This window comes from Athene noctua, chromosome 6, assembly GCF_965140245.1.
Source record: "Athene noctua chromosome 6, bAthNoc1.hap1.1, whole genome shotgun sequence".
Taxonomy (NCBI): domain Eukaryota; kingdom Metazoa; phylum Chordata; class Aves; order Strigiformes; family Strigidae; genus Athene; species Athene noctua.
This window is the reverse complement of record NC_134042.1, coordinates 18,361,880-18,389,105: the sequence shown is the minus strand read 5'-3', so window position 1 is coordinate 18,389,105 and position 27,226 is coordinate 18,361,880. Positions and strand designations below refer to the sequence as shown.

Below are 27,226 nucleotides of genomic sequence, written 5' to 3'. Positions count from 1 at the left end.
TCTTTAAACCTTTATCATCTGCCGTAATTGCACTGGAGTGACAACTTCCCACCCAGCCACTCCCCCACAGCCACTTTACGGTACTGTTGTGTAAAGCAGAATTTGCTTCATCATGTATGTACCTGCTCAAGTTCCTGGTATGAGGGTTTACAGCTGTGATGCTCCTCCTTCACTTTCTGGCTGGAGTCCTTGTTTTCCCATTTAACATAGGCCTTTTTGCGGCCTAGAATTGGGCTTGGACATGGGGATGATGGAGCTGCCTGAAGATAAAGATTTTCTGGCATCCTGTGTTCTTTCTTCTCTGTCTGCCTACGAGATACATCACCAGCCAGCAGTGCAGGATCAGTCTGTGTACCTTTATGAACCACAGCTGGTTTCAGTCTCACTGAGATTTTCTGAGCTGAGGAACCCATGAGCATAATGGTTCGGTCCTTGCTGTCTTCACTGTGTTCCACTACTTCTCCATTAGGAAATGTGAATGGTCCTTCTTCTTGTCCTGTAAAATATATATGGTAAATTGGGTCAAGATCATATCCCAGGAGAGGAGAAACAGAAGGCACAGTAATTAAACATTATTTTAATGAATAAACCAACATTTGTTCTTTATTGATTTTACATTCATTGCTCTCCATAACAGTTGTCACTGGAAATTTATCGATGTTGTGTTTCCTGGAACAACTCTTTGCCCTGTCTCAGTAACATAAATATGGATCAGTAAGAGGAAAACAGGTGTACCATCAAGGTCAGCTAGAGAAAAACTTCTAGATGGCTAAGAGTTTTTTTATAGACCAGTGACTGGACTGGAAGATTAAACCTGGGTGTTAGTTCAGTGTTATCACAACTTGCAGCTTTAAGATACAACTTATCCACTTTATAAAGGTGAAATAATGACATTTTTAATTTTACATTGCTTTTGTATAGGTCATCCTAAAATACTTCTACTTTTGCAGTTAAAAGTGAAAACTAAGCAGGGAAAGGAACCACACAATGGTAGAAGCAGTGGCAAAAGATGAGATTAAAGGATAAAACAAAAAAGACCCATTTCACATAAAGTAATTTCTGTTGGGAAGAAAACAAAATGAGACTGCATGTTCAAACAGGTGCAGGGAAAGCACAAGTCAGTCCAGTAGGTGCTGCAGGCTCTGAAGAATTAAAGAATTTAAATTAAAAATTTAAATTAAATTTAAAATTTAAATTAAATTTAAAAGGATTTGGATGAACAGATGAGACACACCTTCAGCCAGACCTGAATTCTCATTCTTCAACACGATGTAGCACTGAGAGGTACCACATTCTGGCACACTGGGTGATGATGGGGCAACACACCACAGTTCAATCTCTCTGTAAGTGTGACATCCCACAAGGTGGTTATTATGCAGTGCTGCAGCCACAGAGATGTACGTGGTCAGTTATCAAGAAAAATTGGCTGCATTGTGCCCCACGTAAGTGCTAATAAGAAGCCTGAGATGGAATCCACCAATATGAATCTTAAATACAACATAAAAGATTGATATCAAAGTAGCAAGAAGTAGATTTGAAGAATATTAGATACAGGCAGAGAGCAGGAGAGAAATTCAAAGAGAGTATGGAGAGAGTTGGAGCATCAAATTCAAAAGAAAGATAAAAGTAGCCTGAGGTCTTATTCAAGGACAATACTTCCTCCTTTGGAGGCCTACATGGTTTGATATAAGGAGAAAAGAACAGAGAGGTGTAGATTTTTCATTTCCGATTAAATGAAAGATGTATGGACAAAGAGGAATTGTAGATTCAGCTACTGAAGTGGAAAAAATAAACACAATTAGCTCTTGGCTTTCCTAGCACACATATCAAACATAATCAAACTGACTCTATACACATTGAAATCTGAGTCAGAATTGTGAAACAGTGCAGTAGTCAATGTGACTTGTCACAAGGAGAGAGAGTTAAAGGAACCTGTCAGCTGTTCACTTCATGGCATCTAGTTCTCATAAGAGTCTGGTAGAAGATTTACTCAGTTTCTGTGGAATTTGTGCACCACACATGGTGTAGTGTGACAAGAGATCTCCCAGAAAAGGAGTCCGTCCTTATTCAGACTAAAACTGGAATGGTGTTACTTGCTATTGACTCACTTACACCTGGTTCTAGTTTATATGTTGATAAAACATTGCAGTTAACTAACAAAACCTAAACCAATGCTGTACAACTCAGCTTTAAAAGAAAAAGGAGCAAACGAAAGATTATCTAGATATTTTGATCTTTTTAATGTGATTTTTTTCTCACCATGGAATTGCTCTTTGACTCCTACTGGGCAGAGGCTTGAAGCAAGAGCAGATGTTGGGCTGCTGTCTGCCACTGAAGTTTTGGGTCTTCTCTTGCACTCTATCACAATCAGATCTTTGCATTGCTTGTGACAGTTCATTCCACAGTCTGTAAACAAAACAAAGTTTATATGATTCGGTGGCTCTGTTGTAGCATCTAAGCTCAGCTCTCACACTGTGTTGCCTCCCCAGGAAGCAAGAAAACTTCTTTGGTGTTCTCTACATGCATTACCTGTAACTACATGCATCTGGTAAACAGACCAACAACATCCCTTTGCTCTGTAAGTCTAAAGCTCCTTTTCATTGTGAAAATACAAAATAGCAACATTCAGTCACAACAGCATCCTGACCGTAGGAGTTGCAGAGAAAGCAGATACCTGTATGAGGAAGAAAACTCTGCAAAATACACGTGAATGTGCTGCACAGTTTTTAGTGTTGGTGTTTGCGCCTGCTGGAATAGAAGGGTCTGTTCCCAAACCCTCTGAAGTCAGTGACATTTTGCAAAGGGTTAAAGCTATCAGTTACAAGTTCCTTTATCTTTCTTCTGGACCATCTGTCTGTCATACTAGCCTTGAATCAGTCTTCTCCTCCCTGAGACATCAGATTAAATAGGTCCACAGACATAACAGTGGATCTCAGGATGATCAGGTTTGTCATTCACCATCAATTATAGACTAAAATTATCAAAGTATAAAGTACCTTACCTTTGCATCTGTATCCTTGTTTAATGACTCCCCATAGCTGAAATTCAAACAAACAAAGACTATGTATTAATGTATTTCTCTGCACATTTGATACCTCCAGATATAAAAATCCACTAAAAGCTCCACTCATTTCTAAGATCTGAGCACCTGCAGAATATCTTGGCTTTCTACCCTTTTAATGGCAAAGTCAAAAAATCAACTATTTACTTCTTTAGTGTAAGGTAAACAGAATATTTTATGTGTATTCCTCAGTCACAAATTAAATACCTTGAGCTAGTCTCTAATGAATAAATCAGTAGATCTGACAGCCCCCAGAGAAGTTAGAGAGCTGGAGCAGATGGAGAATTCTATCTCAGCACCCTTGTTTGATCCCAGCTAAACTAGGGATTGGTAGAATAGTCAATTTTACTAAATCTTTCAGTGCCATGGGCAGGGGGCGTGTCATGTCTGTACTAGGACATGAGTTCCAACAGCCCCATGGAGTGGAAGGCTCTGGATTTGGAAGTCTTCCCTGAGACTGCAGTGACACAACTGAACACCACAAGGTAGAAGCCATGTTTAGCAGACAATAGTACTGCCAGGAGGGGTGTAAAGGGTACCTTAAATAAGTACACAGGCAGAAGCCTGGTATTCTATGTAGATTCACTGGCATTTTACATAGGTCCATTTCTGCATGAAACACATAGTGATTACGAGATTAAAAAAAAGCATTATCTGAAACAACATTAACGTAATTTACTAAAATGTAAGCTTACAAATCCAGCACAGTTGTCGCAGAAAGTAGGCCTTAAGTAAGTGGTCTCTTGGAAGTTGTGAGCAAAGCCAAGTCCTAATTTGGAATAGATTGAGCTAGCCCTCATAAAGTAAGCTGTTATTTCATCTCTGCTAATCAGACCTTCCCTGAAAATAAACAAGAAAAGTTGCTTGTGAGACATACATTTTCTTAAAAGCATAAGGAAAATTAAACATATCTTTCTTCACAATTTATAATGGCAATAGTTTTCTGGGCCAAAAACTACAGTGATCTCAGTAATCTTGTCAACTGCTCCCAAAGGCTACAGAAGCTTATCTAGACATTTAAAATGCAGCCTGTAAGGATACATGAAATTCTGCATATAACCTCAGAACTACTTCATGGAAAACCTCTAAATAATCACTATTTGTTTTTCCAAGCTTTAAAATGTTAAGAAAAATGTTCTTAATTTGACCAAAATATACATTTGCCAATTCTCTATTTTTGAAGGACAAGTTCATCTTAGGAAATTTCTTTAGTAGTATATACCGAGTATCATTCAAAAAACCCTATTTCTTTCTCTATTATCTATTCTTCCTCCTACATCAGCCTGGTTACCACTGCTGTAAGTTCATGAAGATGTAATTCAAAACACAATTAGAAGATGCTTTTGTCAGTTATGTTTTCACTTCTATTTGTGAGTGAAGAGGATGATTTTACCACCTTAATGATAATTTTAAACACAAAACCACAAAAAACCCTCCCAAAACAAATGCTACAAAGCTGATAAGCAGAACTAAGGTACTCACCAGTCCTTAGCCATTACACAAAACGAGAATGGAAAACTCGTGGCTATCTTTTCAAATTCTTCCTGGGAAATGTATCCATCTTGATCATGGTCATAATTTTTGAAGACAGACTGTGCAAGATAATGAGGATGGGCTGAATTACCACTTTAGAAAGTTTCCACAATATTTGTAGATTTCCTCTCCTGCTTTCTTACAGTATCTATTAAACAATGCAACAGTCTAACTGCTTTTTCTGCTTGAGACTAAAGAAGCATTATGATTTCTTGATTTAAAGCAAAATGTAGATAAGTCAACATAGGGTAGAGTAAATGCTTCACTACACAATGACAGCTCTTTTTTAGTTTTGCTTTAAGATCATTATGTCTAGGCCTACATATACAACTTGTACTAAATGCTCTCAATTAGTGCTCTCAGTGATGATCTCTGTAGTCATATCAATGTAGCTGCCTAGCTTATTTCATCAGGTCAATGTTATGTGAAAACCAGTTATATGACAGAATTGTCATGCAGACACATATTTCCATGCGTGGAATGACATCACCCTTTGTCTCTGGCCCTAAGGCAAGGAGCACACCTAGGCCAAATTTAGAAATATATTCCAAAACGGCATGTAACAAAGGATACCTAGCAATATTAGAAGCGTTTAGAAGGAAAACAGATGAAGCAGGGATGCAAAGACAAACTTTAACTCTCCCCATCAATTTGGAAACTGTCATCTGAGCTTACATGATGGTTTCCAGTAAAGCCAGTGAGCCAAGAAGTAGAGAAAAAGCAATGGCTGCTAGTAACAAGCCATTGAGAGGCCCACTTTCAGACTCCACCAGTGACATGATGCTGGAGTCCCTGGTAGAAATGGACTCCCTGGCTCCTTGGAATACTGATTCTCGAATTACATAAACCATCATTCACATTCCCCACTGGCTCCTTAGCTGTTTAAGGAATTTCCTTCCATGCCTCATGGGCTACTGCTGCTATTTACAGCTAGGCAGAAATACCTATTTCTGAAGACAAGTGCCTACAAACTCAGCACAGCTCTGAATGTGTCCAGTATTTTTTCCCTTCTTTAAATTTTCTCATACCTAGAGATTAAGGCGACAACTTGTAAGGTAAATAGGTCAACCATACTTACATCTACCATCCTCTGAACATGTTTACTGATGGTTTTTGGATCAGGTTTTGGGGCTACTCCTGAGGCCCAGTCTGCAACTACTGGTGGTCTGGAAGGTGTCAAAGGCTAGAATTAAGTGAATGGGACTTCATTAGTACCACATGGGAAGATTTTCAGTATTACACTTCTTTCATTTGCAACAATAAACTATGTGATGCAGGACTGAAGAAATGACCTGTTGGACTCAGCATCATACTTCTGATAATTACGTGGTACTTCAGAGAAAGCTCTTCCCCAAACTGTCCAGAACAGTGGCCATTCCTTAAATTGTCAGAGTTCACTGACAGCCCTATAAATTCACCGTCTTTTCCATATTTATAAACCAGTAACAAAACTACAATGTAACACTCATGTGTTTCATCATTTGAATCACATATGAAGTCTTCATTTGAAAGAATCAATATCAAGTACAAAGATTGAGCCTGATGTCACGTCTCTACACAAGCAACTTCATTTTGTGTTTGTGTTCATATTATAATACCTGATATGGTGTCAACTATTCCATATATTCTATCTTATCAACCAAACAAGTTTTCAGTTTAACATAAAATGAGTGCAAGGGATAAAAGTTACATTTCTCATAAAAAAAATCTTTTTGTTAAGAATCTGTAAAGGCCCTTACGGCAGCTCGGTGACTTCGTGGCTCTCGTGCATATGAAAGCTCATAAATTTCATCTTCTGTGTAGTAAAGATCAAGAGACAGCTGAAAACAAACACAACATTAGTTTAATTCCAAAATAGTCACTACTACTTCATAAACTTGTTCCTGGCATGCATTAGTATTTTTGGTGGATTAATTTAGGTTGCACCTAGAAAAAATGCACTTGAGCAGCACAGGTGTTCACAATGATTTGAAATGAGTGCATTTCTAAATTCCAGACTGTTATTTCCTTTATCTGGAAATCCGTAACATGACACAGCTACAGTCATTAGCACAGCAAATAATTATGACTGTAGGCATAATTAGCAGTCAGTTAATAAGTAACCTGAAAAAAACTGTTACTCCCATAATATTCAAGTGGTCTATCAAGCAACTAAGCACAAAGCACCATTCCAATGAAACTGTCCATCAACTCAAATTCTCAGAAAATTCTTGTTCAAACATGTCATATTTATCCAATCCAGCTGTAAACATGTTGAACTAAGAAGTACATGATGAGGATAAAAGATGGATTTGCATATATTTAGTGAGAAACTTTAGTTGTCAACAGCAGTTATATAAAGTGAGAAACATTACACTTATGTAAATAAATTAATTTGAAAAAATTATCAAACGTGTATCTTTGCTTTTACATGTGTCCCGGAAAATAGTATAGCAAATATTTTATTGCCTGGAAATAAATTTCAAGCTGAGATTGTAGACTGGTAACATGACACTTTTTGAATATTTACATGAAAATATTCACACTAGACATGCACTTGAATAGAAAGGCCACACATAAATGTGTTACAAGCCTCAATCTATGGCAAATCCAAAAAAACCAGAAACTTGTTAAACAGAGTCAAGATCATGGCAGTCACGTATATAAACTAAGAAGCCAAAATATGCTATTTTATCCAATGAATAACCTCACTCAAATTGCAGTTATGCAATAGCTTTCTGTGAACAGCTGCAAGAATTACTGTTGTAGTCATAACAGTGAATAACTTTAGATTCTTGGGGAAATCTTAAAGTAGTTTCTGACACTCAAAAAAGAGAATTCCAAATGTTACCGTACTTCTATGTATTATTGACTTATGCATGTAATTACTAATACCTCTTCAAACTGATTTGCCTGCTAATGAGAAAGCATATGACTAAAGGAAACAGAAGGAGAAAGACTGTTAGAAAAATCAGGGAACAGGAATATTATGTTCCCTGGAATATTAGCAGATTAGAAGCTCCTGCTCTAAATTAAAAGAAATACTTTATTTCATGTCCTGCCATATATAGCTGCACAAAATTGTGGCCAAAGTTCTACATATCTGTAATAGCCATTTTCAGAAAACAGTATTTAAAAAAAAAAAAGGGGGGGGGGGGTGTGGACAAGGGATGGACTACAACTTACAATAATTTGAGACAAAACATTCAAAACATTTAGCAGGAAGAAATTCACCACCTGATGTAGCTCTATTTCAGGCCCTAGGCATATGAGCTTAATTTCACACACGAGTGCTCCCAGAGAGAACAAATAACCTGAAGCACATAAACATTTTTATCTATTAGCTTTTTACTGAAATAGGTCTTGTAACCAGAAAGTAGAAGCAGCCAATCTAGTTTTTCCAAGATGACTACTTGTTAAGGCCAAACAAAACTGAGAAATAAGAAAGGTAGATTTTGTATTTTAATACAAGGTAGTATTTTAACTTACTAGGAGAAGATAAAATTATTGCTGTGACATAAGTATTGATTTTGTTAGTAAAATGGCACTGACTAGATATGACTAGAAGAGTAATACACAAACCAACTATATTTGACTAACATTTATGTCAGACAGTTTTTTTAGTACCAGAAGAAACTTGGCAAGAAATGTGATATGTTTAACCCTACACACCTTGAAGGACTGAAATTTTACGTGAAAGTTTGCATGTTCAAACATGCAAAGGGAAGCTTTGTATACAATCTTTTGCCTCCACGGTGCATCTAAGGAAGCTTTCTACCTCTCTCCCTATTTAGGCTTAATCAGCAGAGGATTCAGAGCACTTCCTTAGTGAAAGTACTGAGAGAATGCATACTACTATAGCGAAGCAGAAATAAACGTTTCCTTCCCTTGTAGAAATAATTGGAAGCATACTGCTGAACTGGCACCTCTACCCTTGCTGCCAGATAAAGCAGTTATCACTAACTTTTTCTCTTCTACCATTATTGTACATTTCCTTAAGGTAAAAAAATCTTACAATATTATGTATTAGTTGTTTAAGATATATATGAAATTATTTCTAAAATCGAGGTATTTACTACTTACTGTAAGCAAATGAACAAGGTCCATATTAGCCTCCAGGGGAAGTGGCATTTCCTGGAGTTGTATCAGCTCATCTATGTGGTTATACAGAGAGTATAGTTTGTATATGTTAATTTTTTTGTCCTCTAAGTAGTCAGGCATGCCCTCATAAAGTGATATCAAGTCTTTCAGGTGGACCCCAAGGATTGGGATCTTAAAATTACTGCACTCGTTATAGGCACGTCGGTAACTATCATAATTTCTGTAAGATGAAAGCAGTTCCGTCATTTCATTAAACACCTAAAAAGAAAAACAAAAAAATCAAACTTGGTTACTGTTTTTGTTCTGGTCATACAGCACAAGAATTTTTCATGTTATCGTTAAGGGGTTTACCCAAAATGACTCTTGAAACAGATTTTAAAACTTCAGGCTTCAAATAAAATCTAGGTATTCACCTCACCTAATTTAACTATCTATAGTAAGTAATCATAGATAGTTAATATATAGCCTAATCTATAATGCTGGTCTTCCTACATTCCCTGTCTAGTCAATGAAAAGAAATAGGATCTCTCAAATCAAGGGGATGTGTAAGCAGTTAATGCATAAGCACAGCACAAGCTCTCTGACCTTCATAAAAGCAACCATCTTTGCCTTCAAAAAGTGGCATGCACTTCACTGGCTTGCAGGTGACCAGCTGGAATTGCTGGAATCCTGGCAGAGAAACCCTATGCTAGGCTATGGTCCCATTACAGTGTGACCAGAACTCCTACTACAGTTCAAGGTGGCACATCTGTGTTTTTAAGAAAACATTTTTGCATGGAAATGAAGAGGAAACAATATATTGGACTTGTAAAGGCAAATGAATCTTAAGTCTAGCAGTATAAATATTTCCCTTGTTTAAAACTATACAGGTACAAAGCTGACTCTTAACATTATAAAATCAATGGACCAATGTTTTCTTGTGGAAGTTCCTGTCTAACTGCTTCATTTTTAACCTTCACGAACTGTTATAGTTAGATTTTGAAGTGTGTTCTCAAGTCATGAATTACCAGCCTTTATTTACCTGCTGTCCTATTAGCGCTGTTTTACAATTTCTTGACGCAAAAAGTTATTCAAATGACAGACACATATGCAGTCCACTCCTCATAATGACAGAATTTGTAAACGAACATGCTTCTAAAATAAGCTTGCTAACTGGTTTTATAGATCCTGAGAGCTGCAACCATTATCGGGGGAGGGGGTCATACTTCTGGTCTCTATTCCAGGCATGCACTGTTCATTCAAGCTGATCATACTGTGATCAAAACAAGTTCATTGGATACCTAGATGAAATCTTTCAGGCCCCAAACAAAATAAAATAATAAAGCATATTAGTCTCTTAAGAAGCCATTTTATTGTGAAAAAATATGCTTTCCTTCGCAGTTAGTAGTTAGAATCTCAGCAAAAAAAATATATCCACCTGTATTTCACAAGAATTTAATTGAAAATTACAACTGATTCCTAACATTCCACTGTATTATAATGTGTGTGTATTAGGGCTAAGATTGTTCAAGTCTGAACTAGATAAAATCTGTCATAAGGAAGCAAACATCAGACGAACAAAACCAGTCCTTTCAGTTTTGAATTCAAAGTGCAGAGCTCTGTGCTAGCATTTCATAGATTCAGACTGGTCAATGTTGCTACTCAAGTGTTCTAGGATCCAATTCTCTGCTTTCATATTTGAATGCTATTCTGTACTACTGCATATAAATGAAAATGCAGCTTGTCACATCTGAGTATTTAAATAGAAACTTTAGAGAAGCTATACAAATCTTCAAGAAAGCTGGGGTTGGAAGTGTAGGAGTAACTGGTGTCATAGAGATGAGATGACAAAGAAAAACCTTCCAAAACTAAAGGAAGTCTTTTTTTTCTCTCCATCTTATCCAATGAAGTAAGGTTGAATTTTGTGTATGCAATAATGAAAAAGTTAAAGGCTATTCTATTTGTAAAACTTAAAGGAGCAATACCAACCTTAATTACATCATGAGGAACACATGAGCTTGTTTCCTTGAGTCTGGAAATGGAACTGTGACAGAGACCTCCTATCACTGCCATTAATGTATTGAAATTCTGCAGCTGGTGAAGCTTCTGTGTTGACATGCAAAAAAATAAGTATTTATTATTTAAAAGTTCAAATCGTTCAATATGCACATTCAATTTCTACATTTCTGTTGTCTTCCTCTAAAGTCTTACAAGTTTTGTGCTGTTCTCTATTTGACTTCACTCATTTTGGTAATGAGTTGTGATTTTACTGGGTGTAACGTACTTATTCTACTGTTATTAAATATTAATTCTGCAGATACAGGAAGTCTTCAAATACTTCCTCAGTACTTCTCCCTCTTCCCATAGTCTACCACAACTAGGAAACATTGCTTATTATCTTGGTTATGACTGCAGTTGAATTAGCATGCACAGAATATCTGTAGCACCATAGCTCTGCTTCTATCCAGTGACGTGTATCTGGTAGAAAGGCTTCTAATTACAGCCAAAGGCATGACCGTGGTTCATGCTTTGGAAAGGTACTCAGTCACAGCTTGGAATCTCACCGGCTGATTCAAAAGCAAATCTAATTTTTCAGTGAAAACAATTTCTTTGGAATGGTTATGAGAAAGTCATGGTGCCATGACACTGTAATATCTGAATACTTGGTATGATACCACAGCATACACAAATAGGGGTGCTGTGTGTATGAACCAGGAGACCAGTGCCAACACTCCTAGCTGACCCTGCAGTAGCAGCATGGGAAGAGCAACTGAAGTGCTGTATCAGCAAAAGACAAAATAAACACCACACATGTCAAAATCTAACTGACCTGTGCCACACGAATGAACTTGATGAACACTTCAGCCCGAAGCTGTGGTGTTGGTCTGCTGAGAACCATTAGCTGCACCCACTGAGAGATACCATTGCAAAGAGCAATTGATCTTTCCATTGTTGGATTCTCCTTCACACAACTATTCACAATGTAGTTCTGATAATCTGAGAACTTAAAAAAAAACAAACAAAAAGTGTAAATGAAAACTTATCTAGAGTTTCATATACCTCATGATCTGTGTGCAGATACAGGTCTGCTTTTTAAATTAAATAGACAATATATATTTTACACCTTAAATATCCAGAAGACTGGAATCTGTCCTTTATCAAAGCTTTGTTCAGTTCAAATAAGAAGGCTTCAACTATCTGAATTAACTGAAAGCATCTTTTGCCATAATTTGTATCACATCACTGCACAATGTATATCCCAGGAGCCTTGGCTCTTATACCCTAGGATGAGTAGAGTTGGGGCTTTCCTCCCAGCTTCAATGGCTCCATATGTGCATTGAATCTAGGTTTCTACAGGGAAGGTTAAACTGAATATAAAGTGTAATCTAGTAACTCAGTTGATAGTTTAAGGAAGTTTAAGGAAGTTAAGTGTTCAGTTTATGTAGGTAGGGCACACTTCTGAATTAAGCTACACTAATATAAAAAGCAAGTTCAATGAGATTAATCTAAAACTAAGACCATTAAGAATAAGTGTTACAGATTTCTTAATATTTGTGATACAGCTTGTGAGATTCTCTTATTTAACCAAAGTGATCTAAAATTTTTCAGTAGACACCTGTATGTGACAAATTTATTTTAAGCCATTCCTCCTATTAAGATCTAAGAGAAGCAGTCATTTGTTTTTGTTGATGCAATGTTTATCCATTCTCTTGATTTATCCATTAACAAGAATACACAAAAAATTGAATCATCAGAAAATGTGATGCAAGATTTATACATTCATTCTGTACTATGACCCTAATACTAACATTTTACCAAAAGCATTCATAGCTGTAATAGACACATACTATTTTCTTAAGGCCACAGGAGCATGCTGAATGGCACTGATCCTTAAGAAAAGGATTGTCAGGCTGCTGTTTGTTTCTTGCTCTCCCTCTCTCACTTTCTGTCCACTTTTTAACTCTTTTCCATCCATTTAATTAGAACAATTAACACTTTAAAAAGCAGACATGACAGAAGACATCTCTGGATTTTTCCTCTTATTAAACTAATATATAACTATATAACTAAAAATGGAAGAAACATTAAGAGTAATAAGTAGAGCTGTCTCTGAGATTACATAGTACGTACTTAGAATTATTATTTGAATTTTGAATCCCAGCCAGATTTGGCTGGATCTTGAAATTTAAGCAACTACTCTATACAAATAGATAATTTTTCAATATCTGACTACATAATTATGGACTTCATAGCAGTTTCAGTACAATTATGAATCACTTTGATTAGTTTATATTTTGTTCTCAGCAGCTTTCTCCTTCAAAAAATATATTTTTTTTAATTGTTGAACTTATTTATATCTAACATACTACTTAAAGTTTCAAAATAATTTTGGTGCAAGAATTTATTAAAGAGGTCAGCTGTAACAAGATTGTTAGTGGCAGATGCAATAAAGAAGTTCAGGTACTTAAATAATGCAAGAGACTAGTATTGCAATGACTAACTTAGGAGCCTCAACAGGAAACCAGAATCCAGATTCTTACAAAATAGTGTAGCCTCCTGTATTTTATAACTATAAATGAAAATGGTTGCCAAAAACCAGTATACCTGCAGTCATTACTCTGTGAACACCACTCTCTGCATTTTTCTTTGCTGCAAGATAAATGGTGTCTCATGGAAGATTTTGCTGTGTGCTGTATATGTTCAGGGGATCAAGTATTCCCTTCTGACTTTCAAATGACCAAACCTACGAATAGTTATTCCAGTGACTGATAACAGAGCAGGTCATTTGCAGCCTTTCTTCCATGTTAGAATAACAAAAAGATTCTGTGGCTTAGCATATCATGAACACGTTCTGCAAGAGTTAATAAATATAGCTATTTATTAATTACACATTATTTTCTGATCTGAGGTCTTGGTAAACTCAATTTATACCAAAACATATGCAGGTACTCCGCATATAAAAGGTATACAAGTATGTAACTGTTGGAACTCTATGACACATGCTGACTGCAATCATACTTGTTATGTTCATTAACCATTAACTACTTCATGTCTGCACAGAGCTTGAAAATGTTAAGGGTTATATAAGCTTTGCATATTATTACTGCCTACAGGCAGCAATCTGTGCATAATTTTGGTTCTATGGCTTTTTGAATTTAACACAAAACTTGAAGAGTCATGTACTATCAGCTCAAAATAAAGTACACTAACACACCACTGTGAAATCTTCCACAGCCTATTGAGAGCCCCTGTCCTTACAAGACTTCGTCTTCAAATTGTTGTGTTTAACAAAACCTCACTAAAAACAACAACAACAAAAACAAACTTTAAAAAAGACTTTACTTTCACTGTTATCATCACATTGACTTTGCAACCATCTTAGATTTTGGTCTCTCACTTTTCTTTTTCATGTGTGAACTTTAGCAGGTTTGAATAGAAGTTTTGTTGTAGCACACAAGGATGCAAGTGAAGTCCAGGCCCACAGGGAACTTAACATCTTATCAGCTACCAACATAGCTGAGAAAACATATCAAATGAAAGAAAACATAAATGAGATAAATCCTTAAGAATTGTTTGTGTACTTGAAAGCTTGTCTAATAAAATACTTTAAACCCCCCCTCAAATTAAAAAAAATGCCTTTTCTCAGGTGCTTTGTTATGCACAATCAAAAACAGCAGAGTCCAGTGGACATCTGTACAGACAGTCCATTAGTCACTGCACAAGAATGCTGCTCTGTTTCCTACAGCCACAGGAGTTTAGCATTCTAGGAGAATATTCCAAGTTGCCTTCATCCCATTTCATCCTGATTACAGATTTGAACCAAAGAAGGTTGCTTGTTCCTACACCAAATGACACCATTTGTTCTAACAAAAAGAGATTATTTAGAAGCAGATCAAATGGTTTACTCCTCTTCCTTCCAACTGACCTTGCCCTGACTCTGTCCTGCAGTTGCTTAAAAGGTTCACCCTCCCTCCTTCAAATGACTGCAGCAAAAGGGTATGAACTCAGAATAAGTATCACTGCCCACCATCAACACTAGTAAAACAAAAGGAGTCTGGGCACAGACAGCTTGTTCAACAGCTTGCACTGCATGGCTGCTCTTGTCATATGACCCCTTTCCCATCAAGTGTACCCTCAGTGAGTTTGCAGATGACACCCAGTTGGGTGGCAGTGTTGATGTGCTCGAGGGTAGGGAGGCTCTGCAGAGAGACCTGGACAGGCTGGAGCCATGGGCTGAACCCAACTGGAGGAGTTTCCATAAGGCCAAATGCCGGGGGCTGCCCTTGGGCCACAACAACCCCCAGCAGCGCTACAGGCTTGGGGAGGAGTGGCTGGAGAGCTGCCAGTCAGAGAGGGACCTGGGGGTGCTGATTGACAGCCGGCTGAACAGGAGCCAGCAGTGTGCCCAGGTGGCCAAGAAGGCCAATGGCATCCTGGCTTGTGTCAGCAATAGCGTGGCCAGCAGGGACAGGGAAGGGATCTTCCCCCTGTACTCGGCACTGGGGAGGCCGCCCCTTGATTCCTGTGTTCAGTTTTGGGCCCCTCACTCCAAAAATGACATTGAATGACTCGAGCGTGTCCAGAGAAGGGCAACGGAGCTGGTGCAGGGTCTGGAGCACAGGTCGTAGGAGGAGCGGCTGAGGGAACTGGGGGTGTTTAGTCTGGAGAAGAGGAGGCCGAGGGGAGACCTCATCGCCCTCTACAGCTCCCTGAAAGGAGGGTGCAGAGAGCTGGGGATGAGCCTCTTTAACCAAGTAACAAGTGATAAGACAAGAGTCAATGGTCTCAAGTTGCGCCAGGGACGGTTTTGACTAGATATTAGAAAGCATTTCTTCACAGAATGAGTTGTTAGGTGTTGGAATGGGCTGCCCAGGGCAGTGGTGGAGTCGGGTCGACATAGCACTGAGGGATATGGTGTAGTTGGGAACTGTCAGTGTTAGGTTAATGGCTGGACTAGATGATCTTCAAGGTCTTTTCCAGCCTAGATGATTCTGTGATCTTTTCTTTGTCTTTCCAATCATTGTTTCAAATAAACAAACAAACAAATATCACTTACTGATATTCTTCTGAAAGACTTAAACTCAAGATAGGTAAGGTGGTCTGACAGCTCTTCTGGCTCAAGGTGATCAAAAAGAAGTGAGACTTTCCGTTTCTTACTGGTGTTGGCCTTCACACGCTGTGTCAGCTTTCTAGACCAATCCCTAGAATTTCTTTTAAACAAATTTTAAAACAGAATTACCCTGGGTTATTTTCTGAAGAGCAAACGTTTCCTCTCTCCTCAATACAAAAGTAACATTGTTTTCATGCCTTACTGCAATAAAAAATGAAATATTTGAATTTCTAAACAGTAAGCTCCTTTCAGGCATTAACGATTACATGACAAAACATTATTGTAAGTCTTTATTATATGGATGTAGCATATAAGTACAATACAACTATATTACTGAACAGCATAAGATTATATATTGCACTTCCAGAATTCTATCCATAAATTTATCTTCACTGAACACGTTCAGTGCTCCTTCTTTTAAGAATTCTTACGGATTTCCTTGACCAGCCTCTGAGCATGTTCCCCCTATGCTATTTGACCATTAAGTAATGAAATTCAGTTGGATTCAAAAAACTAAATATCCTAATTTCTAACCAGATATAAAATGTATGCTAAATTCTGCTCTGCTTTGCCTGTGCATTTCCAACTAAAGTATAAATTGACAGTTATACAGTTCCAAAGAACTATCTTCCTCTCATATAACAAGGTTCTCTTCCCAAGAAAAAAAACCTTATGTGCTGTACAGCTGTAGGATTTATTTAATGAATAATGATGTATAAAGTCTTCTAGGGATAGATAACATATGACTTATTAAAATTAACCCACTACAGGACCATTATCCTGATATAATGGAGAGACATTACGCTTGAATAAAAGAAATTCAGAGCAAAAAGAAAACTTCAGAGTCTAATCATATTGAGACTTCAGCACTCACATTTGAGATGTGTCAATTAGACGACAGTGTAACTCTTCACCATTAGCTTTAACCAGTTCTTGAAATTCCTCCATAGTTGTTGATAGTTTAGAGTCCATTTTGAACATAACCCAGAATTCTGTAATCCAATACCTATTGCACATTGAAAATACAGAAACACAAAAATAAAGGTTTTGCTCTAACATCAATAAGGCTGAAACTGAGACAGTTTTGCTCCTGTTTATGAGTTGTATTTATTCCTGACCAACTTCAGGTGATAAATCTTGCTTTTAGATGCTTTTGGTAGGCTACCTTGATTTTATCAAAATTCAAAATTTCAAAATGAAAAACAAATTAGCAACTACCAGGCTTAATGCTGTATAGAACTATACTACACATAGGTTTGCAATAAATTCAATATTAAAATTTCTAGTTTCATAGTAAATCTAGATAATATGCATGCTGATTTTTTCTTCGTGAACTTATAAATAATTTTACATATTCCTTTAAAACTTGAAATTATTTGGTCTGGCCATCAGAAAAAACGTACCACGCTAGTCAGAATTTTATCTATTAACTGAAGAAAAATGTACAAATTAAATATATTTAATAGTTTACAGGTGATTCAGTCTCACATGCACAAAATATCTTCAGAGAACTACACTTCTCTATGCTGGGCGTTTAAATTGTTTCAGTCATATATTTTATATTTCAATTCCTGTATGTAACATGTCACCCATTGTGGTGGGTTGATCTTGGCCAGCAACTAAGTACGCACTCAGGTGCTTGCTGCATCTTTCCCCCCACAGCAACACGAGGGAGGGAATAGAAGGGCAAAAGCTGGAAAAATATGTGGGTCAAGATAAAGACTGTTTAATAACTGAATGAAAGAAAAAAAATGCAAGCAAACAAACCAGTGATCCAAAGGCAATCACTCACCATCTCCTACAAGATGCCCAGCCGGTATCTGAGCAACAGCGACTCTGAAACGACTACCCCCCAAGTTTTCATTGCTGAGCACAGTGCTGTGTGGCATGGAACACCCCTTTGGTCAATCCGTGTCAGCTGGCCCAGCTATGTCCCCTCCCAATCTCAAGCTCATCCCCAGCCTACACTCTGGAGGGGCAGAGTAAGAAACAAAGTCTTGACACTCTGCAACCACTGTTCAGCAACAGCTAAAATGTTGCTGTGTTTTACTCTCCTGTGCAAAGCACAACATCACAGGGGCTGCTGTGAAGAAAGTTAACTCCATCCCAGCCAGACCCAGTACGCCCCTGCATGTAAAAATCTGTGATTGTTGGAAAAATGGAAATGCACATTCTGATGGATGCATGTGTGTACGAATTTGCCTAGAAGCAGAAATGTTCCCAGATCACATACAATACCAAAACATTCTGACCTAACCAATAATCTGCTTTGAGATAATAAAATCATCACCATTTAAAACAAATTTTACTTTCCTATTACTACTTATTTCCCATTTTGTGTAAAAAAGATATCATATACTAATCTATTATCAGAGTTGCATCTTTTTTCCTCTCTTCTGTTTTCTCTAAACTGACATATCAAACTTTACTATACTTAATTTTTTTAAAAAGTGTGGTTTTTTGTGTGAAGCTGAAGCAGTGTAGCTGTTTCTCTTTTTAATGTCAGCTTAAGATAGGCAAAAGCATTCTTATGTATGGAACATGGATAGCTGCAGACTAAGAGCCACCAAGCAAGAATGTTCTTACCTTACAAAATAGCATATCTTTACACACAGCATGGAAGATTTATTTTCTAAAGCATTAAGATAGGTAGAAAACTGTTAAGGAAAACCATGTCCATTCACATATGACATGAAATGTAACATGCTTGATACTTTCCTACCTGTAAACAATAGGAATCTTTCAACGGATGGCACATAATATCAGATTGGGGTTTTACACAAGTGTATACAAAGTATATCCCAAGATTGTCAGCAACAGTTTATTGTAAATAGGACTACTATGAGTAATACTGATGTAGCCACACAAGGAGTGAGTAGTGTTAAGTAGTGAAATGATTCTGCTTTCTACACGTGTTTCTTTGCAACATGCCTCATGATTTCTAATAAAACTCACATACTTGCACATCTCACTAAAATTTGAAACCGTAATACCAAATTTATTAATTACTGCTTTTATGAGAAATCCTTTGGAGTTAATTACAATTCACTGGAGCTTTTCCAAAAAAGATGCTATTTTCTTTTAAACATAACTAGCTGTTTACATGGGGAGAGAGAAACATGAAATATCTCTCACTTGCTAACCTCACCTTTCTCAACAGTTTTCATCTGACTTGCTGTCATAACTTCAAAGAAACACACATATTTTTAGTCTATTAGCTCTATAGAACATGTTTTGGTATTGTAGCAAATCTCTTTTGAAGACATGGAAAATCCATTTAGAAAATGTATTATGCATATCTTGATTCTTCTGCTGTAGATTATACACACATTTTCAGTACTAAAAAAAATAATTTAATGAAAATACCTTGTGGACCCTCCCACAATCTGATTGAAATTAACTTCAGCCTAAATGTACTGCAACTGAGGAGAAATACCATACACAATTTAAGGACCTAGACTAAGTGCTTAACTTGGACTGACTATAGAATTAGTGAGATCTGAATAAGTTCCCAAATAATTTGAAGGGCCCCGAACTGAATATCTGAAATTAGATGGCTTACAAATCATCCATAACCATCTAAAATCACTCACATAATTTAGGGGATTGAAAATGGTGAAACTGGGACATTTGCAAGGTTTTTCAAAATACAAGACCGCAGAGTATCTGACCCATTCAAAACTGTCTTTTTTTTTCAATGTCTTTAGAGGGATCTATACACAGAGTCAAAAATCAAGCTTGCATAACATGTAAGTCTGATAAATTTGAATTGCTTCTCTGACTGTAGAAAATGCTACTTCTCAGAAACACAAGGCAATTACTTTCTTCCATTATCAAAGCGTGCATGAGCTTAAGTTAAATGCAATACTACACCACAGTTGTATCTTAGCACACTTGATGTAACAACTGTGGTTAGAGAAGCAGCAGGACAGTCAGAATCCAAAACTACAGTAAAGCTCTTTTGTAAATGATGGTGCCAATAAGATACAGAGTTTTGGGGAAGAAAGGACTATCTAAATTGTATCAAAATTGGCTGGAGATTCTTAGTATGTCAGGTCTGCTTCCTGTACTGTGCTCATCTAATTAGGAGTAAACATTCTGTAAATCTAAGAAGTCAGATAATACATTCCACAATTAAAATATTGCCAATATGATCTAGTAGCTTTGTTGTGAAAAATCTAATGAGACAGAAACACACATGTCCAAGTCCAGGCAGTCACCTCAAAATTGGAATAAATAGGAAGGAAAATCTTATATTTCAGTGTATTGTAAGTTTGAGTGTCTGAGTGAGGAAATATTATTTATTTAAAATTTTCACCTCCAGATTATACAATTAGAATATTTTCAAAAGTCACATTTTTGTTCTTTGCTCTTCTACTTGTATGGTGGACAGGAGAGAGAAAGAGATTTAAAACTTAGGTACTGTGAACCTGGACCTAACTGAGGTACCTACATTAATCTAACACCTGCTAGATATTCCCTCCATGGCCAATGGAGGGTGATTTATCCTACTTGAAATCTGGATTGGAATTTCATCTTTTTGTCTGTGGATGGTAAACTAAACCAAACAGACAAACAAAAAAACCCAACTCTAAACCAAATTAAAACACACTATACAACCAAAAACTGTAAAAAACAAGTATATTGTTTAATCAGTGGAACAATAATACACCCATAGATTAAATATCTTCTACTTACCCATTACAAAGTTGTCAAGTTATCTAATATTACCTTAACAGCAGGTAAGTATTACAAAGGATATAGATCAATGAGTTTCTGGAGCATGTCTGCAGAGGAGATGATGAACTGATGCATGGCCAGAATTATCTTTAGCAGCTGGTTGTTTTGATATGCATTTCCTTCTAAATCTGAAAAAAATAATTTAAAAAAAAGAATATTCATATTGAAATCTTGATATAACTTGGTAAACAACTTGCAAGAGGCCTTTTCAGAATACTAATTCTAATCAGGCTTGTTCACGTACACTATTTCAAAGCTAGCAGTAATTTACTAACTTAGGAAGTCCATCATTTTTCTGATGAGAACTATATAACATTGGTATTTCACTACCAGGATTTGGAAGAACATAAAAAAAAAAAAAAAGCAGCACTCAAAATATCTAGATAATTATACATAATGATCACAGCCCAGCAATGCACTTAAATACTTAGCTTTAGGCAGGTGATATAAACTTTGAAACAAATTAATGAATTGCAGAGCAAAAGAACTCAGTTACTGATCCATACCAGTCAGTCAGTGACAAGACTGAACTCATCAAACAGAATGGCAATATTCTTAAGTGTTTGTGAGGCTTTTTTGTACAGCTGACATACATAACACTAAAGTACATGGACAGGTTAGGACCTATACGTAGATGTGCATGGAACGAGACATAACATATGCAGAAGCCCAGAGGTTAACCTATGCATACTCCCAGTGGTGGACCTAAACGTCTCAACACATTTCCTTGAATTATGCATTATAAGAATTTTACTTGAATAATGTTTTTAGACTACATCTATCTTCTGAGTCTTGTGGGGTTTTTTTCCCATATTCAGAAAAAATCAAGGACATCAAATGTAGCAAAACGTTTTTAAAAGTTTCCTTTTCTGTAACAAACAGCAGTGAAAGTGTTTGTAAATACTAACAGAAGATGGTTTTCTATAGCCTGCCATGAGAGAACCTAGGCAGCTTGAAATGGAATTAGACACCCTTTCAAACACATAAGAAAATTTACCTTTTTGAATAATTTTAAATACATTGTCCTCTATGAGGATAAATGTAGTTATCATGTAAAATAGCAATAACAGGAACAACATACAGAAGTAATGCACAATAAGCCAAAACAGAAGAGGCAGGTGAAACAGCAGATTTGCAGCATGTGAAATGGCATCTATTACTAGAGGGGAAGAAAAAACATTTTTAAATTGCACAAGACCAAAAAGGAACATTAAACTTAGCCCACTTGCAAAACAATATAATCCATGTTAGTCACTGAGCAAGAGCTTCCATGCCCTTCTACAGGAAGGTACCAAATGTGAAGAGAGTACCTAGGGCCCAGGACTTTCCTTTGGAACAATACATTGGATCTTTAGTAGCACTAATAAAGCCTGATTTCCTCTAGATCTGTCTTCTCTGATCTTCATTCCACAATAGTCCTATTAATCCCTTTATCATTATACTCTCCCTGAAAGTCTGTTCCTTCTCTTCCACACAACAATGCCATAACTCCTCACTCATGCCTCTGCTGTAGTTGAATCCAGGCAGACTGGTCAGACATCAAATCAAACCAATGCTGGGCTCACACAGCTGCCCCTACACCAATGTGGGCACCAATCTGGATGTGTCTCTTCTATACAAGCAATTATCTGAGATTCCTATCTTTCCATTAAATTTAGTTCAGGCTGACAGACAGGCTCTCTCTACTTCATACAGAATAGATGTAGTTTGGTAGGAAGGTGACTCAGAATGGCCTAGATCTGTAGTTTACAAGTAAAGTTACTGTTTTAGCTGACTGTTTGAAGCCCTGAAAGCAGAGGATGTGCTGGTTATCATATACCTGGTGTGGGTAATACAACAAAAAGTCTTGAAGTATCTTACTACAGCCAGACTCTCAGGCAAGAGAAGCACAAAAGTCCTCATCAGTAAATTATGGCAGACCCCATGTGAACATGCAGCAATCCACTCAGCATTATTAAGCCCAGAATGAGAACTTTAAGCATCTGCTGATGTTCAACACTGAACATGAGACACAATTTTCTGAATCTACCTTCTGTAGTTACACTTAAATTGTAAGGAGCAATTCTACCTACAGTGATATGGGCAAGGGGAAAGTCTGCCTGTCCTACAGCCCCATAAATGAGAGAGTATAGACCCCAAGTAACTAAAAGTTCTTGAGCTGCCTTTTGACTTACACTACAAGTTCTCAGTTTGATGAACTGAGCATGAACTGAAGTTTACGCATTCCTTGTTCGTATTCTCACATAATTTCATTCATTACCTAAAGAATCTTTCCGAGATATAAACTGCCTAGGTATTACAGCAGGTGCACTAAGGGCAAAACAGCAAAAGTAATCAGCCAGAGAAATGAGAAATTTGCAGAGGAAGGCTGGGACATCAGGAATCAATATTCATTAAGGCCTTAGTATTTGGCATTTTTACTCCTACAGTGTCTTCAGGAAGAGAAAAATTGTTTCAGGCCTGCACAGAGAGGCCTGTATCAATTTTCATCCATTTTACAAAACTTGGTGTTCTGCCAGAGCCTCCATCCAACAGCTCTTGTTTAATCAGAAAAGCAGTTCAATATATGCTTAACTTGGAAGCCAAATGGTTATGTGCACACATAGTATTAAGTATATACAGCTGTAATTAAATCACCAGCTTTTCAGAAGTGCTCAATATAGATCATCTCCAGCTGACAAAGACAGAAAATAACTCTTTCTCCTAGCAGTTTCTCCTCTGTGTGCATTCCAAAATCCTCTACCATGACGTAATACAGGTACCACTGGGTACCAGGTTCCAAACTGAATTTCTGTCCTCTAGAAGGCATCTTTTCCATTTTACAAAGATGCAGAGAAAGCCAGTATGTTCTGCCTACTATTAGAGATCAGGTCAACACGCTTATGGTATTTTCTTGCATAATAAAAGCATATTTATGCTTCACAAGATACAAACCTAATTATCTCACAACAGAGATAGAATTCATTACAACAACATGCAATTATTGTGCACACATTAAAGCAGTACTAAGTTTTGTGTTATCCATTCTCTTACCCAGCTAAAAGGCTCACCTCCACAAAGAAAAACATTGTATTAGTGATGGTTTAAAAAATGAAACAAACACTATGCAGCAAAACATCTTACGGTTCCCAGTACGGTTCAGCACTGAACAGCAAACCTGTACGGAACTGTAGCAGTGCACAATTTTACAAACACATGCAGTACCAAATATTTAATGTCATCTTCCTGCCCAATTTTAAAAGGAAGCACTTTTCAAGTGCATACACCATGATGCAGCAAATGTTACTAAAAATAAAAATAGTGAGTCTGGTTCCCCTTTCATTCGTATTTCACAAAATCGTAATTTAAAAAAATCCATGGAGTAATACACTGGGTAAAATGGGCTTTAGGTGAGAAGAGACTCCAGCTCAGTTTTGGTTTCAGAACTGTCACTGGGTGTTTAGCATCTCTGACCACTAGGTAACTTCTTTTTGAAGAGCTAACCTGCTAAACATAGCTGTGTGTAAGGAAGTAACAAGTTATGGTTAACTCTCTTTGTGCAAATGGCGGAGCCAATAAGAGGGTTTTTCTGACTGTGTTGCAAGAGTGTCTCTGAATGCCTCTGCAGCATTCTCTTGAGCCTCCAGCTGTTTGTTTTAAAACTTTGAGACTCATTTTCATTTCCGTTTATATACCTGTTTCTAACCACACACCCCGCTGAGCAAAAACCACTAAGTGAATACTAAATAAAGTGAAATGGGTGTGTTTCAATTTACCTTAAAGAAAGCTGCAAAATACTGCATAAGCCTTAGCTTTATTTCTTTGCAGCAAAATATAAATAACCCACCGGTTACATGTTTTTCCTCCTGTAATGCCTTTACTGTTCTAAGATATTTTAATAAATATTCTCTGAAAGAAACAACTGGAGTTGAATATACTTTTCCAGTATTTAATTACATGAGTGAAAGCACAAAGACATTTAGGGCTAATTATTTTATTATCTATGTAGTAGCACATAGCCACTAAAAACTATGATTACAAAAGTTCCGTTACATATGTGAGACTGAGAACACACAAGGCTAAGAACATCCTATTCTGCCCACCAGCCACTCTATTGCATGATCCAATTGGTGACTCCCTTGTAAATGTGATTTAGAAAAAACTGAAGTATCACTTGTTCCTAGAATAGCTGAAAGAATCAAAGTATTCAAAAACCAATAATCAAGGCTTTAAGAGCAAACTGCCTGCTTTTTACCAGGTCGTAATGGCCACCAAGCCTGTGGTAAATATACTTAACAGAAAGAAAATGCTCAAAAGACAAGATTGTTGTACCAAGACCTTCCCACTCATAAGTGCAATGATAAGGCAACAGGAAGAATGCCAAGGATGTCTTAAATGAACTGAATTTTCCAAGAAAGAAGTCAACTTTTCTAGGTCTACAAGGCCTTTATTTCATAAGCAGGTTCCAACTCTTATCACCTAGCACACAATTTGAAATTAATCAGAAGTGAATCACAGAGCACTGACATCACGTGATCAGTGACTAAGCTACTCACAACATGAATAACTTCTTGTAAGCTCCCTTAAGTCTTCCAATGGTTATCAAAAAGTAGCACCAAAACTAATGCAATGCAAGAAAGCACCAAGCAGTTGCCAGGCAGTCTTATCAAGTGCAAAGCTGAAAGTTGTGGGTTGCTACACCAAACTGATGTGCTACATAGAGTTCTTCAAGATTTCTGCAAAGTCCTTTTTTTCGGGTGGCTTAAAGAAGATGGTATAGGGATGGTGTTATAAATGTCTGCAAAGATTATTAAAGCAGCATGTGATTTGAAAACTGTGGCTACAGATGTTTTTAAGGTCTCTAAGACCTTGATGAAACACACAGACATGTATGAAATATGGAGGTACATGTGGGAGTACATGCTAGGGTTTAGTGACTGAACTGAAACAGCCAGAAGTCAATGTCTCTGCCCCACATGCAGGGTGTGGTACTATGATATAACCTCAGAATGGCTAGAAGAAACCAAAATTGAAAAAAGTATTCCCTGAGTATTTTATAGATACCTTCTGGAACCTCCCTTTACAAACAGAAAACACTCTGTTCTCCTTCAGCTTAAAAACTTACGCAACACATAGTAGTCTTCTTACTACAAGCTTATTATTGCCTCATTTGAATTTGGTATCCTGTAACAGACATAGTCATTTAACTCTCTTCATTAAATCGATCTCATTTGATCAGAATTGGATTCATAAGAAGCCACCATCCTATTCATCAGTTATAACATCATCATTGAGGGTCAGCAAGCAGATTCAACTTAAACTGTTCACTTTTTGAGCTGGAAATAGCCTTTATTTTTTAAAGACAGTTGAAAGCTCAGTTGATGGCAGATATCAGGGCTAGGAGCTAATGTACTCTATTCCTCTGCCCCAATGCAGAATCATCTTTCTCAAAGCCAGTATGATTCAGAGACAGTTTAATTTACTGTTAAAATTCTACAATGATGATTTCACAGCCTCTGAAGGTGACTTATTCCAGCACCTAAGCACCTCTGTCACTAGAGATTTCTCCCTACTGTCTAATCAAAGACTTCAAGCAACACGGGCAGCTTAAGCCCATTATGCCTGCCCCCCAGCACAGAAAAAAACATTCTCTTTCCCTTATCAATATATTTTCTCTATTTAAGGATGGCTTCACTCTCTCTTTTCTGACCTAGAAAAGAGCAGATTTTGTCAATTTTTTTCCTCAGAGGACAGGTTTTCTAGATCTTTGGTCAACTTTGGTGTGCTTTCCTGCAACCTTTGCAGCTTGCATCTTTATGAAACAAACCTGAATATAGTACTCCAGAGGAGGTCTTAGCATCAGAGTTAGAATGTTATTTTTAGTGTCCTGTATATAATACCTTTATATACATACATGGTTTTATGTATGTAAATGTACCTATATAACATACATATATATAAAAAAAAAGCACACACCTCTATGCATGCACGTATCTCCTTTGAGTTTATGCAGTGGTATGGTATAATGAAACCATTTTCAGTTGGAAAATCCATGTTCACATTGAGATCCTTTTCTGCAGAAATGCTGCATATCAATGACTTTACTGTACTGTTTTTACAACAGATTACCCTAAGTGTAGAATTTTGTACTTGTCCTTAGTGAATTTTTATTTCAGATCATTATTTTAAGTGCTTAGTATCTTTCAGATATAACTTAATTATAAAGTCCTTACAAAGATGACACACTAATTAGGTAAAAGAACGATTGTTTTAATTTTAGCTGCAGCAGAAAGCAGGTGGAGTCTTGAGCTCTCCAGCTTTCATTTAATTCCATACAGGATGGTGGAGTTCCCCCCAAGAATGCTTTAATGTTTAACAGACAGCACCAAAATACTCAGGGAATTGCACTACAGTTTTTTGCCCTTTTTTTTTTTTTTTTTTTTAAAAAATTGGCTCATTGTCCATACATGCTTGTGACTATTAAGTGAGTCATACATAAATTTATTTACACAAGTAATTAGTCTTAGGAGGAAAAACTCCAAAATTAAAATGAGAACAAATCAGTATTTTTCCAGAGAGGAAAGAATCATAGTACTCTGTGACCAATTCTGCACCAACAGAACCCTAAAAAAGCCAAGTAAACACAGATGTTGGAAGAAACCCTAGAAACTTGACACTTCTCCAAGTCTACTTCCCCCTTCAAATTCCCTACAGAATGGTGGGGGGAGCACACTTCTGTTCCT

General features: G+C 37.0%; 1 protein-coding gene across 1 annotated transcript in view; it reads right to left on the bottom strand.

Annotated features, from left to right (window-relative positions):
* Positions 1-27,226, bottom strand: part of RASGRP1 (RAS guanyl releasing protein 1) — a 44,451-nt gene that overhangs the window by 4,472 nt on the left and 12,753 nt on the right. The window contains exons 3-16 of the mRNA XM_074909791.1: positions 20,527-20,632; positions 18,351-18,413; positions 16,639-16,770; positions 15,711-15,864; positions 11,484-11,657; positions 10,643-10,759; positions 8,657-8,932; positions 6,334-6,414; positions 5,673-5,777; positions 4,544-4,653; positions 3,757-3,901; positions 3,002-3,038; positions 2,260-2,406; positions 123-496 (exon numbers count right to left, since the gene is read on the bottom strand). Coding sequence (XP_074765892.1) covers positions 123-496; positions 2,260-2,406; positions 3,002-3,038; positions 3,757-3,901; positions 4,544-4,653; positions 5,673-5,777; positions 6,334-6,414; positions 8,657-8,932; positions 10,643-10,759; positions 11,484-11,657; positions 15,711-15,864; positions 16,639-16,770; positions 18,351-18,413; positions 20,527-20,632 — 2,021 coding nt within the window. The remainder of the gene's footprint in view (positions 1-122; positions 497-2,259; positions 2,407-3,001; positions 3,039-3,756; positions 3,902-4,543; positions 4,654-5,672; positions 5,778-6,333; positions 6,415-8,656; positions 8,933-10,642; positions 10,760-11,483; positions 11,658-15,710; positions 15,865-16,638; positions 16,771-18,350; positions 18,414-20,526; positions 20,633-27,226) is intronic.